General features: G+C 42.5%; 1 protein-coding gene across 1 annotated transcript in view; it reads right to left on the reverse strand.

Annotated features, from left to right (window-relative positions):
* Positions 1-6036: 6036 nt before the first annotated feature.
* The window catches only part of LOC306781111 (copine-9-like), a gene marked incomplete at both ends in the record, with an annotated part of 128619 nt that continues 116971 nt past the window's right edge, over positions 6037-17684 (reverse strand). Inside the window, 2 exons of the mRNA XM_079273801.1 lie at positions 6037-6219; positions 14740-14813. Coding sequence (XP_079129927.1) covers positions 6037-6219; positions 14740-14813 — 257 coding nt within the window. The remainder of the gene's footprint in view (positions 6220-14739; positions 14814-17684) is intronic.

The raw sequence follows: 17684 nt of genomic DNA on the forward strand, positions 1-17684 counted from the left end.
AAACGTAATGGAGAATGCAGTTTAGTTGTATGGGAATGTCATATAGGTACAGGAGTGCCATCCATCTTAGCGCCTCTGCAAGAAAGCAAATTTGTGTGTTCATAAATCAAGAATTGACTCAGAGAGAGACATCACACGGATTTACACGTGTGATTGTGCCAAGTTTGATGATCCTCTTCGGTTTATAACTCCGTCGACGGCACCTCTCAGCTGTGACAGCATAACAAGAAAAAGCTGTTTCATAAAACAGAGGTCACATAAGTGGAGAAACAGAAAGGCTACATTGTTGTTATTGGTGCCGCCGCTGCTACTTTTATTGGGCCTTTTAAAATTCGACACGATTACGTCTCCTTGATTATTTTCTCTGCATTGATTTGCAGCGGAATCTGTCACTTTGAATACAACCCGTTCATTCGATACTCTTGTAACTGATCGTACAGCCTCACACTTGTTTCCAGTTAACCTTTGAGGAAATCACTTTGGACTTTTAACAACTAATAGCCTTAATTTGAAACAATGACTTCAAGCTATTTCCTCGAAAAATGTTGTGCACAGCCCTACAGTAGCCAGTCCAAAGCCCTTAAGAGACCCGTTTAAAACTTCAAGTGTGCCTCCCTTTTCTTCCCCTTTTTTATTTCTGTGTGCCCAAAGTTTCCCTGAGCTCAGCCTCTCTGACCTATTACCCAAAGTCCTACAAAACCGGGTTTGTTCAAGTCCCTTTAAAAAAAGAAGAAAAAACACGTTTTTGCCAGATGTTGTTCCTTGCTTCTTTCCACATACTCGTAAAATGTGTGTGAGAACTCTGCAATGACATCAGAACTTGCTTGTTGTTGTGCAGAGCTGCAGGAGAGTGATGTGCTAGTGGGTTTATGGAAACAGATTCACAGACGCGGTTCAGTCTTTCTGCCGTCTCATTCCACCATGTTTGAGAGTTTCTACAATGAGCTCCTTCACTTCCTGAGCTCCTCCGTCTCTCTGAGCGAAGCCTCCTTGACTCCTGGCCGCTCCGAAAGCACCTCTTTTATCAGCATGTTTACGTCCAGGCAGAGCTACTCCTCCGCCTCTTTTAGTCACAAGAGGCGGTCACATTCGGACCCGGCACAGACTGTTCCTCTGTGTGATCTGTTTGGTCACTTTTCTCTCCCCTTCGCTCGTGTCTACATACTGAAATCATAATAAACAGCCTATTTTATGTTTCCCTGTGCAGGGACTGATTTTAATCACATGCACATATAAATACTGTATCACATTTTCCAAATTAAACATACGTTTTTACATTAGTTTCCTACCCTCTGGACAGCCCTAGTTTTTCTCTGCACTCCGCAAAAAGTGTCAAATTGGTTGTAATCCATCACTGTCAGTTTTGCCAATGGCATTACTGTAATTACCATGTCATTATCACAGAAATGTGAGTACGGACGGTTATAAATACTGTTAAAAGAGGGAAACAGATACAGGGGACAGTGAATCAGGCAAACGTTATGTATAGTTCTGTGCATAATCTGTTTACTGAATCAACTCATTTTCATGGGAGGAGCCTCATCACCCTGTGCAGCGTTACAGAAGGCATCGCTCCCAGGAACAGAATCAACTCGCCACCTTCCATCATGTGTCAGCGTACAAACAACAGCGTAGAATAAATCAGATGGTGTCGTTTCATGTTTGGTTTTCACTGTATTGCAGTTCATCAACTTGAGATATGATTGAGCACAAACACAGTCAAACCGCATATCAAAACACAACCTATCAGTCGAAACAGTTCAGGGCTTATAGTTCAAACGTCTACATTCCTCTTATTGGACATTCATAAAAACATCAACCTACAATATAGATTTGTTATTAGAGACAGAAATGTAAAAGGCGTTTGTAGCTCTACTCTAAGCAAATGAGGCAGAAAACATTTTCCATTGTTCCATCCTTTGTTGTATATACAATGAAAAGAATCATTTCTTAAACACAGTGGGCTGAACATACATCTATTAAGACAAAGATAAGAGACGGGCAAAAATGCCCTTGTACAAAAATCACACTACGGGCTTTTAGTGCCATCAGAATACTTTTTGATATCGTCCGTGTCTTGCAGAGACCTTCTATGTCTATTTTCTTTATTCCAAATCGTTGCAGAATATCAAAAATACATGTTTCTCAAGTTGCGCTGACTGAATATACCATGGTTTCTGCAAGACGTAGCGCTAGTTAGTTCAACAGCCCAGTCGCAGAGAAGAACAATGTGGTAATTGAACGTTTCTGCAAACCAGGGATGTGTTAAATATTGATGTTTTTGCATTCAGGCAGCGAAAGTGACGTAGATAATCCAGCGACCGTTATTTTGAAAGTTGCGTGTAGAGAAAGTCCAGTAAAGGCAGGTTGGAGTTACGCTCGTTACGTAATGCTACGTAAGGAAGTCGGCTAAGGGCGGATGTTATTCATTCATGGTAACCAAAGTTGTTAAACGATGTGCAAAAACGTCTGCTAAGGGTGGTTGTTATTTATTGATGGTTGTTACGCTTCTTACGTAGAGTTACATAGGAAAGACGGATAAGGGCGGTTGTTGTTTTTTTCACGTTAGATAAAGTTGTTAAACTTGTTACGTGACGATATGCAAGTAAGTCTACTGAGGGTGGTTGTTATTTATTGATGGTTATTACTCTTCTCACGTGGCGTTATGTAAGACTGAAAGATTAGGGCAGGTATGTATTTATTAGTTATAATTGTTAAGTTTGATACTTGATGTTACGAAAGAAGGTCCACTTAGGGCTGTTGTATTTATAAGCGGTAACGGAATTGTACCCCAAACCGGACAGTTTTTAGCTAATGTTTCAATACAATTCACTTACAATGTTGATAAAAATGATCGTGTAATGTTTTCAGTTGATTTAATGGTGTTAAACTGAAGTTAAACTTCGTACCTTTCAAACGAAATATTGTTGTAATTATTACAGTTAGCTTTGCCTTTACCAGAGTCGTTAAAACGATGCTAACACGGGTGAATTAGCCGTGCACTGCTCTTGGCCTAATCCGTACAAACACGTTGTAAACACTGGCTGCTGCTGGTTTTTCGGGGATATTCGCTTGTTCCAGGGTCGCAAAAATGACCATCAATGCTGTCAACACATCCGGGACCGTAGTTCTGTCCTTCACAATAAGATATCACGCTTCAACAACTCCAAATGATGCAATAAAAGCTCCTTAATTTCCATTCGAGCTGTTTAAGCGTCGCCGGAGCGTTCTTTCTGCTTTCTCTCATCAAAGTCACTTTCCTATAGTATTTAGACATATAAACGTCCATATATATTCATGAAATTTGACACATAGATTATTTGATATGTATGAATTAATATTATTTACGTTTGGTTGGCGATCGCCGAAGAAAATGACAGCGTAATGACCGGAAAGGGCGTCACGACGGAATCGTTCGAGACAGGCCAAGAGCAGCTAGCGCCGACCGAGGCAGGCCATCGTTACGTTAGTTACAGTTGTCACGCTTCTATACATACCTTAACGTAAGAAAGTTCGCGAAAGACGTTTGTATTCATTCACGGTAGTTACGGTTGATACGCTACATTTGGTGAGTTATTATTTGAACCCAAACCATCTTTTTTTCGAACAATAACCAAGTAGTTTTCTTGCCCAAACATAACCACTTATTTCACAACGTTAACCACGTGGCATTGTGCGCTTCAGCAAGCGTGATAGGCTGATATGAAACGTATTTTGGGTTCAATTACATCAACATTCAACGTAGCCTGTGGCACAAATGCACAGTACAATGCCAACCTTTTTCTTCTGGGTTGCTCTGAAATCTACAAATGAAAATGTACATTCACACAAGAAGAATGCATATTACTTCGAGATATACCTCTCTTTTTTCTTTTTTGACAATCAAGTTGCAATGACAAAAACTACTTGAACACTGGAAGGCATTCATTCCTCGACATGCAACGCCTTGACGATTAAACTTTGTACAAGTTCATAAAAAACCAAAACACTTACACAAACACATTAAACTGCATAAACACCTCTCTTAGCCGCCACCGCCATCATCATCATCATCCTCATCCTCACACTGACAATAACTAGACGTCCTCAAAAAGGGAGCCGTTACATTTCACATGAGAACACACACACGTGTGCTGGAGCTTGCAGTTCATGTGTCTGCTGTGCTGAGTTAGTAGAGGAATGTACAGTAGTCATGCATAATAAAAGGTACCCTGCTATACAAACGGTGAACACCGGGTGGCAGACTTCGTCCACTTTGCACATGGCTCCGGTCTGCCTGGGAATAAAATGTCACGGTAGGGGGAGGGACATGCATAGGGAGAACATCACACTGGGGGTCGGCTATATTGCTTTTTGGAGAATGTGCATGTATCCTTCTTTTGAGGTTTCTTTCCCCAAAACATATGCATACACAGACTTATGAGCAAAAACTCAAAGTACAGACTTCATCTCTGTTACCGTCTCCAACTGCCACCGCCTGTTTCTCCCATTTGTCTTTCCCCACTGGCATCATCAAACGGATCCGTCTCTTTCGTCCTCACGCTCATGGCCTTTGTCAATTATGTTTCTTTCCGTTTCTCCCTCTCTAAACCTTCCCTTCCATTCACTCCCACCTCCTTCTTCCCTTCCTTCCCTCTCCTCCTCTCTGCGGGGCAGCCGGAGGGACTGGCATTTCTCTAACAGCAGGATCTGCACCCGGCCTCGGCCCATGCTGAGCAAAGGGAGGATGGGTGTGGCGTGGCAGACACAGGTGTGTGTGTGTCTGTGTGTGTCTGCGTGAAGGTCTGTGACTGGCAATAATGAACACGTGACCGGAACCCCCACACTACACCTGCCAACGCCTCTGTATGACGCCTCACATCTGAAAGTCTCTCTTCTTGTCACTAAATCATCCGGCTGAATGAAACCAGGGCTTTACTAAGTTGGATGCTGTGTGTTCAACTGCATTATTCTTTGTCTGCCTTTCATTTGGGGGATAAACAGGCTCTAATGTTTGGAATAAAGCTACAGTTCCTATCATTCGGAGGCTGTAAACAAGATTGTCATGGAGTCGGTTACAACTTTTCTTTGCCTGTACGACAAGTTGACAACATGCGCCGAATAAATCAGCAGCTTCTGTTGGCGATGTACTCATGGACTGTCACTGCAGTACTTTGTTACGGAAGAAAACTTTGAAAACATGAAGATTCTCAGGCAAGCTCTGCCGTTATAAAGAGGAGCTTTCTAAGCAGATTGATGGACGTGTATTTGCGATGGACACAGAGATGATGATATTGCCGGAGAGTGCAAGTAACAAGGACTCTAAAGGTATGTGCGTCATGTCGGCGTCTTTAGATTTGAGTGACTCCGAGAGTGGAGCGTGTTGTTCGATGCAAATTGCACCAATCGTGCGTTAAAAGAGACTTCATGAGCTGCGAGTCACAGCCACTATAGCGGATCAAACTGGTGACTGTGAGGAGAAGAGGACCAAGTCAACGGGCCGAACTGCAATAACTTTGCTTTTAGAACGCCGACATCCACCTCGTGTCTCCCCCCCCTTAACTCCCCGTTGGGAGGCACACCTCATAGTTTGAAAACCCTTTTGGACTGAACTGAACTAATTGTTTGTCAGCCTCTATTTCAGTGTTAAAGAGATTTGGCACAGCTCGATGATAACGACGATGGTAAAAAAACGCAAACAGTACCCCAAACAGATTGCAGTCAAAGCTTGCCCCCCCCCCCAATTACCCGATGCAAGCTGCCTTATATTGCCCATCAACAGCTCTGCTTTCATTCGGGGACTGGCTTGAATTGAATTTGGTGTCTCACACTTCCTGGGACCGCTGCCAAATGTGACTAAAGTAAACACTTTGCTGACGAGAAATATGAGAAGAAAAGATCAGTCACGGATGAGTGCCCGCTGCGTCGCTGTGTTGTGACCGTTTGGCTTCACCGGCAAGACATCCTTCTGCTCCTGTTGACAAATGGCTGTATGGGAGGTGAGCGGAGACTGAGTGAGTCGGTGATGGGGAGGCAGAGAAGGGGGGGTGGTCCGGGTCAGATGTGTCGGTGCAGCTCCGGTAGCGGCGAGGAGGAGAGGGCCGGTCGCGGTTCGACTCCCCGGCTCTTCATGAAAGACAGCAGCTGGTCGGGGATCTCGGCGAGGACGTCCTTAGCCAGCCGGGCCATGCTGAGGACGTGGTTGCCGGATCTGTCGATGTAGTCTCTGAACGGGACAAACTGGAAGCGGGGGTGAACAATAGTTTAGATGTTTAGATAGCATCTGTATGTAAATATAAGGTCTGTATCGATGACATATTTGGTCTCGCAATGTTAAAACAAGCCTGTTTTGGACATCAAAAAGACATAAATCTCCTGGCTGCATCCGTCTGTTAAAGTCAGACAACTTCTGTTGCGTCTATTTTTGGTGAGGCCCCCCCTCACAGTGAATGATTTTCTCATTGATTTTTCATCTTTTATCTGATGGCGATTTGTGCCTCCTACTTTGTCTGGCAGTGCACAAACAAATCACAGGACGGTATGCTGTAACCTTTTTATTCCTCCTCACATTGCTGTATGTAAAGAGTTATATTTAAACTTCATTACCCTGCACCACATAGGTGATAGACCAACCAGTTTGCACGCTTCCATCACTTTTTTATACCTTTTCACCTGCTGTCTGCGGCCAATCAGGGAGGGAGCTCAGAAAAATGAATCATGGCATAGTTTATCATTAAGTATTTGAAACCATTTCATTTTATTTAAATACTTATATTTTTAAAATATACCGATTCAAATTCCTTAAAATCAGCATAAATCAGTTAATTGTGAATTCAATTCAATTGAAACAGTTAAAACGTATGTATATGGTATGAATATGCTTTGCCGGGAAACATTCAAGATTGGTTCAGAAGCGGAAGTGACTCAGGACTTCAGTCGGCCATCTTACCTCAGCGCAACCTGCAGCCTGGATTGTAACATCTGCTCTCATCTGATATAATCTTCCCGTTAGTGTTTGCACATGTTTTATGAGTGCAGTTGATATTGTGTCACACCATTATTGATACATTGAGTGTCAAATCCGTTAATTCTAACATTGCAAACATTTTAGTCCCGTGAGCTAGCTAGCTTACTTGCACGTGTTGTAATACGTGACGTTATATCAACTAACGTTTGACATTAGCCAACATCCGACGTATTACTAATTAAAACGAGTCAGTCATTAAAATTAGGCAACGGACTTTTGCGCAAACGGGGCTATAACGTTAAACGGCACTTTATTAAAACGGACACTTAATGTTAACGGCTAACTGTTAGGCCAACACCAATTATACAGCCCACAGTTACTCTGAAATGGAGACATAGAAATGCTTTGTGTCGCCGAAATTGGTAACGGAGCTAACTTGTAAACTGATATTCGAGTGATAACGTGTTTTACGTGTCCTGCTGTAACGTTACATCTTGTCTGACTTTCGGTCAGGTTGAGGTTTTTAGTTGACATATAACATGTAACATAAGGGTAAGCAACATCCCATAACTGTAACGTTATATTTCTCTGCTACCCGGTGGGTCTGGGGAGCACAATGCCGCCAGCACACGGTTGAATGACGGTTTCAAATGTTCTTTATTGTCATACACTCTGACTGGGCTTGGCCGTGTGCTCTCCTGCCTTGCCTCCGAGCACACGCCGCCTGTCCGTCTCATCATAGCACTGTCGCTCGTCCCGACCTGCCTCCCTCGCTACTGTGTGATTAAATACAGCTGAGTGAGACCATCAGGATTAGTTTCAGCTGCGCCTAATTAAGTCCCTTCCCGGCACCGTTCCCCGAACCACTCCGCACCCTCCACAGCTGAGCCACCCACTCTTTCTGACGGGACGTAACTTCTAGATTTTCCTTTTAGTTACCATCATTACAAATATTTTTAGCCCATTTTATTGCAGTGTCACCTAATTTAAAGTGCTTGCGGGTTCATTAGTAGCAATTTGATGAACAGACGATGGCGTTAACTGTCTTTCTGCAGCAGGTATGCACACACACAGTAGAGCAGAGCTGCTTTTTAGCGGAGGACAGGAGGCAGAGCCTGGAGGACAGATTGCAAACTGTTGATAGGGTTGTGAAGGAGGTCAAATGCTGCGTCCTTACCCAGAGTAAGGGAACTGGTTACAGTGAGACATTGTAGTTTATCTTGAGATTCATATTTCTTAGTATATCAGTGATTTCAAAACTGTGCATTTGGTATTTGTTTCAGTGCAGAAAAGTACCTCATTGATTGTAAAATGAGATGACCTGTTGAAGGTTTTCCGTGCCAAAGGTGGATCTGCAGGAAAGACAATGTGCACTATAATGGCACTGACATCTCAAGTAAGTGTGTATTTGTTGTTTTCTTTCCTTTTTTGGGGGGGGGGGGGTGTTGCTGAGTCTTAAAATACTACTTAATACAGTATATTAAAAGGTAAAATTAAGCATTACTTAAACTGTAGAAACAATACACTGGCTAATGTTTTGTGGGGGGATCTTGTTGGTATGCTTGTTTCAGAATGAAGACATCAACGTCAAGCGCGACTGTATCCTGAGGAGAAGTGTCTACCTCAATGAAGACATGGAGACACTCGTCAAAGAATACGTGGTAAGTGTATGTCAACCTAGTATTGCATTATAAATTGGTTGTGAATATACCGTATTTACATTGATAGTTAACGTTAATTGTCTCAGACATCGCCATCTAGCTTTGCCCACGTGTGTGTAGTCTGCACTCTTAAGATTAAACTATGCAGCTATCAGTGTGGAGTATGTTCATTTTACGAGCCAAATAAGAAACTTGCCAGCTGTAAATTACCCTGGTAAAGTATGAAATGGTAAGCAGTACAAAGTATGGAAATTATAGAACATAATCATGAAACACCACACCATTATGCTGATCTCATATTCGGTGTAGACCGGGAAGTAATGAGTTACTTTTGACAAATTAAAACCGTAACACCTACAGTACACTTAAACATTTTAAAGTGAAAGTTTGGATTCTTGTCCATATAGTTACATTTACTGCTCCATTTGAGTGTAATAGATCCTCCAAGTTCGACCAGTCAGCTCATGATTGTAAACAATTATGTGGGAGTGTGTTTCTCCAAAATGAATGAAGTGGATCTGGACCGGCAAACATTTTCAGTTGCGACTCAAAGCAAATGAAAATATTTTTAAGAATGCACAACAAAACTCTTTCCGAGCCTTCTTGCTTCCAAAATGGCGGGACTACTTTCTTTCCTAATACTGCCACTGTGTAACCATGCAGCTGAAATGAGTACTGTAGATTTGTTTGTACACCTGTTAGATGAATGAATATGACACCATAGTGTCGCTGTGTGGTGATACAGTGGCAGTTCTAGGAACGAAAGTACTTCCACCATTTTTGGAAGGAAGCTGTAAAGGCCGGCTAATGAATTCAGTAACAGTGTATCGAGAATCCTTCAAAACGTTTTTCCAGCTTTGGGTCGCTGCTCCAAATTCTGTTTGTTGAACAAAATGCACTTAACTAATTTCGGATGAGAGCAATCCCGGTGAAGTTCTTGTGACAATCAAGAGGTTGACGGGCCACATCGGAGGATTTATTACACTCATACCATGGATAAGAACCCCAACAACCACTTCAATTACTTTACTGCAGCAATATGAAAGAAACATTCTGCAGCAAAAAACAACAACTCAAACACTTTTAACTTGATGTGCACAAATTTCACTCAAATATTGAAATTTCCAGCAGTTCATTCACTTAGATATCAGATATCAGGGTATACGGCCAGTTAATCACAACCATTGGAACATAACTTTCAGTGCTTGCACATTTTTAAAGCATGTTTGTGTCCTATTATAGCTGGATTTTCTTCTTCACCTTTGCTAGTTTTGAGTTCAAAATCAGTCAAACTTATGAAACACGTGGCATTGGTCACACCTGCAGCCCATCAGGTACTTAGAGTGAGCATATGTTCACAGGGCTGGGAAGCAGCAGCTGCAGACAGAAGACTACGAGGATCTCCAGAACCACTTGAGAGGAACTGCATCAGACGGGAGGTAATTCAGCAGACTCACCTCTCTCCTCTGCTCTCCCTAACAGGACGGAGGAATTGTCTCACACTGGGTGTAGACTGAAGGCCAAAGACCCCGACCGGGAGGAATCCTTTAACTCTGACCCCATCCCCCTTTACCCTAACCTGTTAAAGGACACTTTTTGTTCCGTGGTTACTGTCTCTGAGTCTCCTGTTTTATTCTGAATCTTGCCTCCATGTCCCCTGGGTTGCCACACCACAAAGACATTTTAAAGAGGGAAGTGCACTTCTTAAAGTGTCAGACAGGTCAGGTGATTAAAAGCCCACCTACAGAAATGTGCACCTCCCTCTCAGCATACGCACTTCTCAACAGAATTCAATATTCAGAGTGGAGGAGAAAGTATGTAACTGTCCTTGCATCCATGCACGAGGCTGTATATCAAACAATCCCTCGTGCACCCTGTCCACTACGCAGCTGTGAGGATACAAATCTACGTGTAAATTTAGATATGGATACTGCAATTGCAATCAGGACATATTTGAAAAGTAATAACATACTGTATCTATGTATGTCATTGCAATAATTTATACACCTCTGCACGTATCCACCTCCCCAAACAGCTCACAGGTAAATGAAGTGTACATTCTAAGCTTTCCAACGGGTACTATACAGGTGAGGTGGATTTTATTTTTTAACTTTTAGTACGTACTGCAGCTGCCCAAACAAAGTATGCACTGTTACATGCAGTGTGCACTGGATTGGGACATAGCTCCTTGTCATTTCATGGCACCTTGAACTTTGACCCTCTTGCTCATAGGATTGTGGGTCAGAACAGACAGAAAAGCATGCATACTGCAAAATGCGCCGGAATGCAGCAGAGCATCCTGCTATTCTTGGTAGACATGCCATGTATTGCGACACACTAAATGTGTTTCTGCCATATTAAATAGTATGAGTGATGGAACTGCGCAGGTCGTTGGATTACATTTAAATGTATGTTTTTTGGGTAATATACCAATCACCAGGTAAAGATGCTAGTTAATGTTCCCTCAGGCGTAGCAACACAACTCGTCTTGCTTTTTGAAATGGACGGTGATGAGTGATGGTAGGCAAAATATGTTTGGTCATCGCAGCTTAAAGTGGCACACTACACGTTTATGGCCCAGTTCATTTTTTCTCCTTTTTATTTTTTTTGTCATGAATTGTTTTATTAACAAGCAAAAGTGACCCTTTGTGAAGTCCTGGTTTATGGCAAGTTGAGGTCTAATGTGAGCACTGTGACTTCAATTTATAGTATCGAGATTACATACAAAGTCTATGCACAGACGCGATGAGACTGGCGCGCCGCGATTTTGCGATGGCGCCGCGCGTTGGACGCGTTATTGCAGTGCGGTGGACGCGTTGGACGCCGCAAAATCGCCAACGCGCGAGTTGAAATTTTTCAACTTCAGCGACATAATCGCGTGACGCTGTGGCGCGATAGCCTATCAGCGTTGAGTTGCTCCCCCTGTCATCACTGGCTTTCTGCCGTTGTTGAATCAGGAAATAAATCCTGTAGCCGTCTGTGTTCACCCAGAGCTCTACGATACCTCATATCAACAGAGACCGGACCAAACTATGTGTATGCATGTGTGTGTGTAAACCATACGGTACAAACAATGAATAGACGCTGCCGTATTTACGTCTACGTGACGTTATTGAGTGCTGGTGGAGCTGCTACGATGTTAGCATAGCCTAGCACCGATCCATCAGAGCTCCATTGAGAAGACAAGTAGCCTACAAATCGGCATCATTACGTAGTTATTTCGGAGTCCCTTTTTGTCGGAGAAGACAAGTACAAATCGGCATCATTACGTAGTTATTTCGGAGTCCCTTTTTGTCGGTTTATTGCCGTTGAATCACAGCCAAATCAGTTTATTTTGTGTTCCTACAGCTGTAGTAAACAGCGACCGGTGGCTTGCTAGACAGTGAATACAGCTCGATACAATCCACGGAGCTCCTCTGAACAATATTATGAACCAGACATGACGGCGTTTGGCATTCCGACGTTTGAGGGACTTCCACAACACGTACAAAGCAGCAATTGTCCTTATTCCTTTCATGGTTGACAGCGGAAATAAATGGCGGCCAGATGGAGGCTTCCAGGACGATAAACCACGCCCCCTCTCCGGCGCTACGAGATTTTGCGGCGTCTGGTGTGAACACGACCGGCGGCGCGTTGGACGCTTTTTTGCAGTGCGTTAAAAAATCAACGCGACCGGTGTGAACGCAGCATTAGGGATCTTTAGAGGTGTCTCTCTCACTCACTCACTCACTCATTCTTTTCTCTCTCTCTCACTCACTCACTCACTCACTCATTCTTCTCTCTCTCTCTCTCTCATTCTTTCTTCTCTCTCTCTCTCTCTCTCTCTCATTCTTTCTTCTCTCTCTCTCTCACTCATTCTTTCTTCTCTCTCTCACTCATTCTTTCTTCTCTCTCTCTCTCACTGTTTCCCCTCTCTCGCTCTCTCTCATTCTATCTTCTCTCCTCTCTCTCTCTCTCATTCTATCTTCTCTCCTCTCTCTCACTAATCTCGCTTGAGATTCTTGTGAAAAAAAACATTTGTGTTTTGCCACTGTGTCCACAATCTTCACTCTTCATGCATAATTTCTGGATGTAGAAGTAGCTAATATTGTCCTTGTCGTAGAAAAATTACTGTAGAATCCCACCGATTTCCACATTTGACACAGACGCCGTTAATTGAGAGGAAAACCAACTTTCTGCTCCATAGAGACCAATGTTAAATTTTGCTTCAAAAACATCTTCCACAGAACACGGTACCCCATTTCTAGATCGCCAGTTAAGCCACATTTTTTACACTACAGACACAATTTTTACAGGTTCTGTTCTTCAACTCATTCTTCCCCTCAATTATTAATATCGGAGCAATAGGAGCTACGGTTATGGGAGTTTTGATGATTTGTTTGAGAGGTGTTTCCCTGTTTTATCTCCATGAAATGGCTTCAGGCACACAGGTGTTTGCGATTGAGCCAATTAGTGATGTTGATAAACACACAGACTCACAGACACGCGCACATACACTCCTCTCCCTCTCTCTCTCTGTGTCTCTCATACAGTCATTCAGGTCTTAGGGATCTTTAGAGGTCTTTCCCCCCTCCTCCACCCCCCCCCCCCACACACACACACCCCATTTCAAAATAAAAGCCCCAGAGAGTGAATTCTAACTGAACTGCTTGTGATGAAGCCTGTCATTTAATAACCTCTGTTTATGTGTGTCAAACATGATGATTATGTCTCCTCTTCTAATTACTAATACTTCGACTACAACTTCTACGACTACTGCTACTACAAATATCACTACTGCTACATCTAGTACTTATTCAAATGCTACTAATACTTATACTGCTAATGATACTTCTACTACAACTTCTACTTCTACAACAAATATCACTACCGCTGGAATTCTTTTAAGGTACAGAAACTGTTCGAATATCAAAATGTTCAGCTCTTTCAGGAGAGGGGTGATATGACTTCATATTTGTAATCTTTCAACTTTTAGAATTATTAAGCTTTTTGCAATTTTTTCAATCTATTTTCAGCAATGTTTTTGAGATTCATTTCAGCTTTCAGCATTCCAATGCATTTTCAGCAGGAAATGCATTTTCTAGTTCATCTCTAATATCTGTTTATGATGTGAAAACATCTCCTTCAAACTCCTCGATTTATTCTCACCAACACTACATTTTATGAGATCACATTGAACACATCATGACAACGTCATAATTTACCTTTGTTCAATGCTCATTTTCACTGAACAGAGCCTGAACGCATCATAATGTAACTGAACAGAACGGATCAGGATCGACAATCAGCCGTTACACAGCTAATGTTTAACGATTGTTCTCTCTCAGAGGCAAAAGTGAGGGGTAGCATCACACTGAGGGCCCTATTTGAACGATCTATGAAGTGAATGGCCATTATGCATTCACACCTCTTTCACTGGTTAGACGGTAAGGCGTAAGAGACAAAGGGGTTGTATTTACTTTCCTGATTAATCAAGGGGTATGTTTTGGGCGTAACGCAAATTAAACCAACCAGTGTCATCTCCCATTCCCTTTGAAAGCCAGGTGCGCCTGCATTATATTTATTTACAAATCGGAGAAGCGAGAGTTTTTTCCAGTAGAAATGTAGTTGTTGAAAGGCTGAACAACAACACATATGGGTTGAAGCTGAATGTTTTGCTGGATAAAAACATGAATTCTGGAAATGATCACATCTATCTTTTTTTTCCAATACATTTTGACTTTTGGACTTGACAACGCTCTAGAACTATTTGTAATGTTTGGATCACAGTCCTACGCAGCCACCACGGCAATCTACTGTTAGTCGCTGCCCATTCACAGGGGTTGCTGAATACGGAGGCTGCGTTACGAGTGGGATTGTGCTGCTGGAGAGAACTGTAGGATTAAATGGACAGGTACTTTTGAGCTGTGCGGGCAAGTGAAACCAGAATCATTGTATTGTGCCCTTGAGCAAGACACAGAGCTTGGTCAGTGGCCCACCATAAACTGGTATTGTGATGTATATTGTATGAGGCAGTCCCCAGTGTGTGTGTTTTGAATTGCAGCAGTCCTCCTCCTGGAAATGCATACAGCTGCTGTTGACAGAAACAAGCTCAAGTTTAACCCTAACGTTAAACAGTATTACGGGGAGTACCTGTACAATGTCTCTCTCGGCAAGACGGCCCCTGGAGGACACCCTCACTTCATCTCCATCCAGCTCTTCCATCGCTAAAACAGGAGAGAGAGCGACAGACAGAGCATGACTCAATACTGGAACCACAGAGGGAGAACTTAGAGGAAGTACAGGATGTTCTGTTGTATTTTCATCACGTAATTTGCTGTTGTGGAGCACAGTATGGGGCGTAACAACAGGTATTCAGAGGCGAGACCGAGAATACCATTTCATAAGCAAAAATGAAAGCTCAGCAGGCTTTCAGACAGCCATTTCCAACTATGGCCAAACACAGGAAGAGGTGCTTGCTCTAATGTGGCGCTCTGATGGAGATGTCATTCTGAGAGGTCTTCAAAAAGAGCCCCTGCGACAGTGTACATCCTGCAACCGGAGTCACTCTGGCAGTGAAAAATAACAGGCTGCGTGGAAAGTAAGACAGAGTACAAGGAAATGTGTCTCAAGCATATCAGAGTTTCTATTGGCCCACAGCTAACGTGGGTGGAGGTATGGACTCAATATGGTTGTTTTGTGGTGCAAATTATCCCCCTCTGTAGATATGCTCTTTTTAATGATACAGCACATGTATTATGTTTTATAACAAATTATTTCACCGACCCCTTTGGGATCCCCAGACACCACTTAGAGAATAACAGTGTTATGGTACACAGACCATGAATGAATGAATGAAATTTATTTATAGAGCGCTTTTCACAGACATAACATCACAAAGTGCTTAACAGAGCAGAAGTTTAAAAGCATAAAAAAACAATGTGACCCTATGGTCAATAAATTACATACACAGAGAAAAACAAAAAATAAAATAAAAATTTTAAACATATTTTAAGAGCAGGTCTAGGACATGGGTTTTTACTCAAACGCCAGCCTAAACAGGTAGGTTTTGAGCTGGTTCTTAAAAGTATCCACAGTATCTGCGAGGCGCAGAGTTGCAGGCAGAGCATTCCAGAGCCTCGGGGCCACTGCCTCAAAGGCTCGGTCACCACGGGTCTTAAATCGTGTGCGTGGGACTGACAGAAGACCTAGAGCATTTGACCTGAGAGTGCGGGCGGGTGAATAGGAGCGAAGTAGATCAGCTACATAAGCCGGAGCCTGACCGTGAAGTGCTCTGTAAGTGATGGTGAGAATTTTGAAGTGTATCCTAGATGCTACAGGGAGCCAGTGGAGAGATCAGAGTACGGGGGTGATGTGAGACCGTCAATTTGTCCTGGTGAGTAATCTGGCGGCAGCGTTTTGGATGACCTGCAGACGGTTAAGAGCAGATGCACTGAGTGATGTGAAAAGTGAGTTGCAGTAGTCAATGCGAGAGGAGATAAATGTGTGTATGATCATCTCTAATTCAGGTGTTGATACTACAGATCTCAGTTTACTGATATTTCTTCGATGGAAGAAACATGACCTGGACAGCTGCTTAACATGAGGGTCAAACGACATGGATCGATCAAAGAAAATCCCAAGATTGCGCAGGTTGCAATGGACAGCAGAGGAGAGTGGACTAATAATCTGCCTGATCATGGGGACAAACTCATCTGGAGCAATAACTAGGACCTCCATCTTAGTGTCGTTGAGTTGTAAGCAGTTTTCTGCCGTCCAGTCTCTGATGGCATTGAGACAATCCAAAGGTTTGTGTCCCCCTTTTATAGCCTGTACTTACCTGCTCCTGAGAGCACACAAATCTAAATTTGGGTGAGCAAGTTTCACCATCTTGATTTTTTATTTTATTTTAGTTTGAACTTGGATTCACTAATCAGAGATTATTGTTGTTCAATTCTGAGACGGAGCTACGCTTCATTTAAATCAAGTTTTACTCTGATGAGAATGAATCTTAAGATTAAATGAATCCCAGCCTCAGGAGATTAAACACACTCGCGATCAGAAATGGAGGCCACAGACGGAAGACAGAGCAAATAACAAATAGAGGCAATTAGGCCTGACAATAAGGTGTAGACACACACACACACACTCTTTCTGAGGTGTTATTAAGCCAGTTTGACCTTGCTTTCACCACCATTCGATCGCTTAAACATTAGAATGCAAAGAGCCAATGATGAGGCATTAGGGCGTCACAGCCTCCCGAGCAGCAACAGACTGCACTCAAGTAGTTCCCACTGAACAAGTCATTGATCTGTGGACTGTAAGACTCTCCCAGGAGGTGGAGGAGCGTACTGGACTGGTCTATATGAAGAACCAAGTATGATACAGCTGCCAAAGTGGTTTACTGTTTGCTCACAGGAGTCCCATCGGGTCAGGCAAAACATATTTGCATCCCCTTAATCACCTTAACATTTCAGACAATGTAAGCAGTAACTGCTAATACTGCTATTCCTGCTACTACCAGTACTAATACTACTACAGCTATTAGTACGACTGCGACTAGTACTACTACAACTGCTACTTCAAAAACTGACTTTACTATTACTATTACTACTACTACTTATTATACTACTACTACTGTTCTATAAAATACTACGACCACTACTACAGCTATTACTACGACTACTGATACTACTACTTCTACTACTTCTTCTAATTACTAATACTTCGACTACAACTTCTACTACTACTGCTACTACAAATATCACTCCTGCTACAACTAGTACTTATTCAAATGCTACTAATACTGATACTGCTAATAATACTTCTCCTACAACTACAACTTCTACTACTACTACAACAAATATCACTACCGTTCGAAGATCAAAATGTTCAGCTCTTTCAGGAGAAGGGTGATATAACTTCATATTTGTAATCTTTCAACTTTTTGAATTACTAAGCTTTTTGCAATTTTTTAAAAATTGGATATCTCTTTTCAGCAATGTTTTTGAGATTCATTTCAGCTTTCAGCATTCCAACGCATTTTCAGCAGGAAATGCATTTTCTAGTTTAATCTGTTACCTGTCTCTCAACTGTTA

This window comes from Melanostigma gelatinosum, assembly GCF_949748355.1.
Source record: "Melanostigma gelatinosum genome assembly, chromosome: 8".
NCBI lineage: Eukaryota > Metazoa > Chordata > Actinopteri > Perciformes > Zoarcidae > Melanostigma > Melanostigma gelatinosum.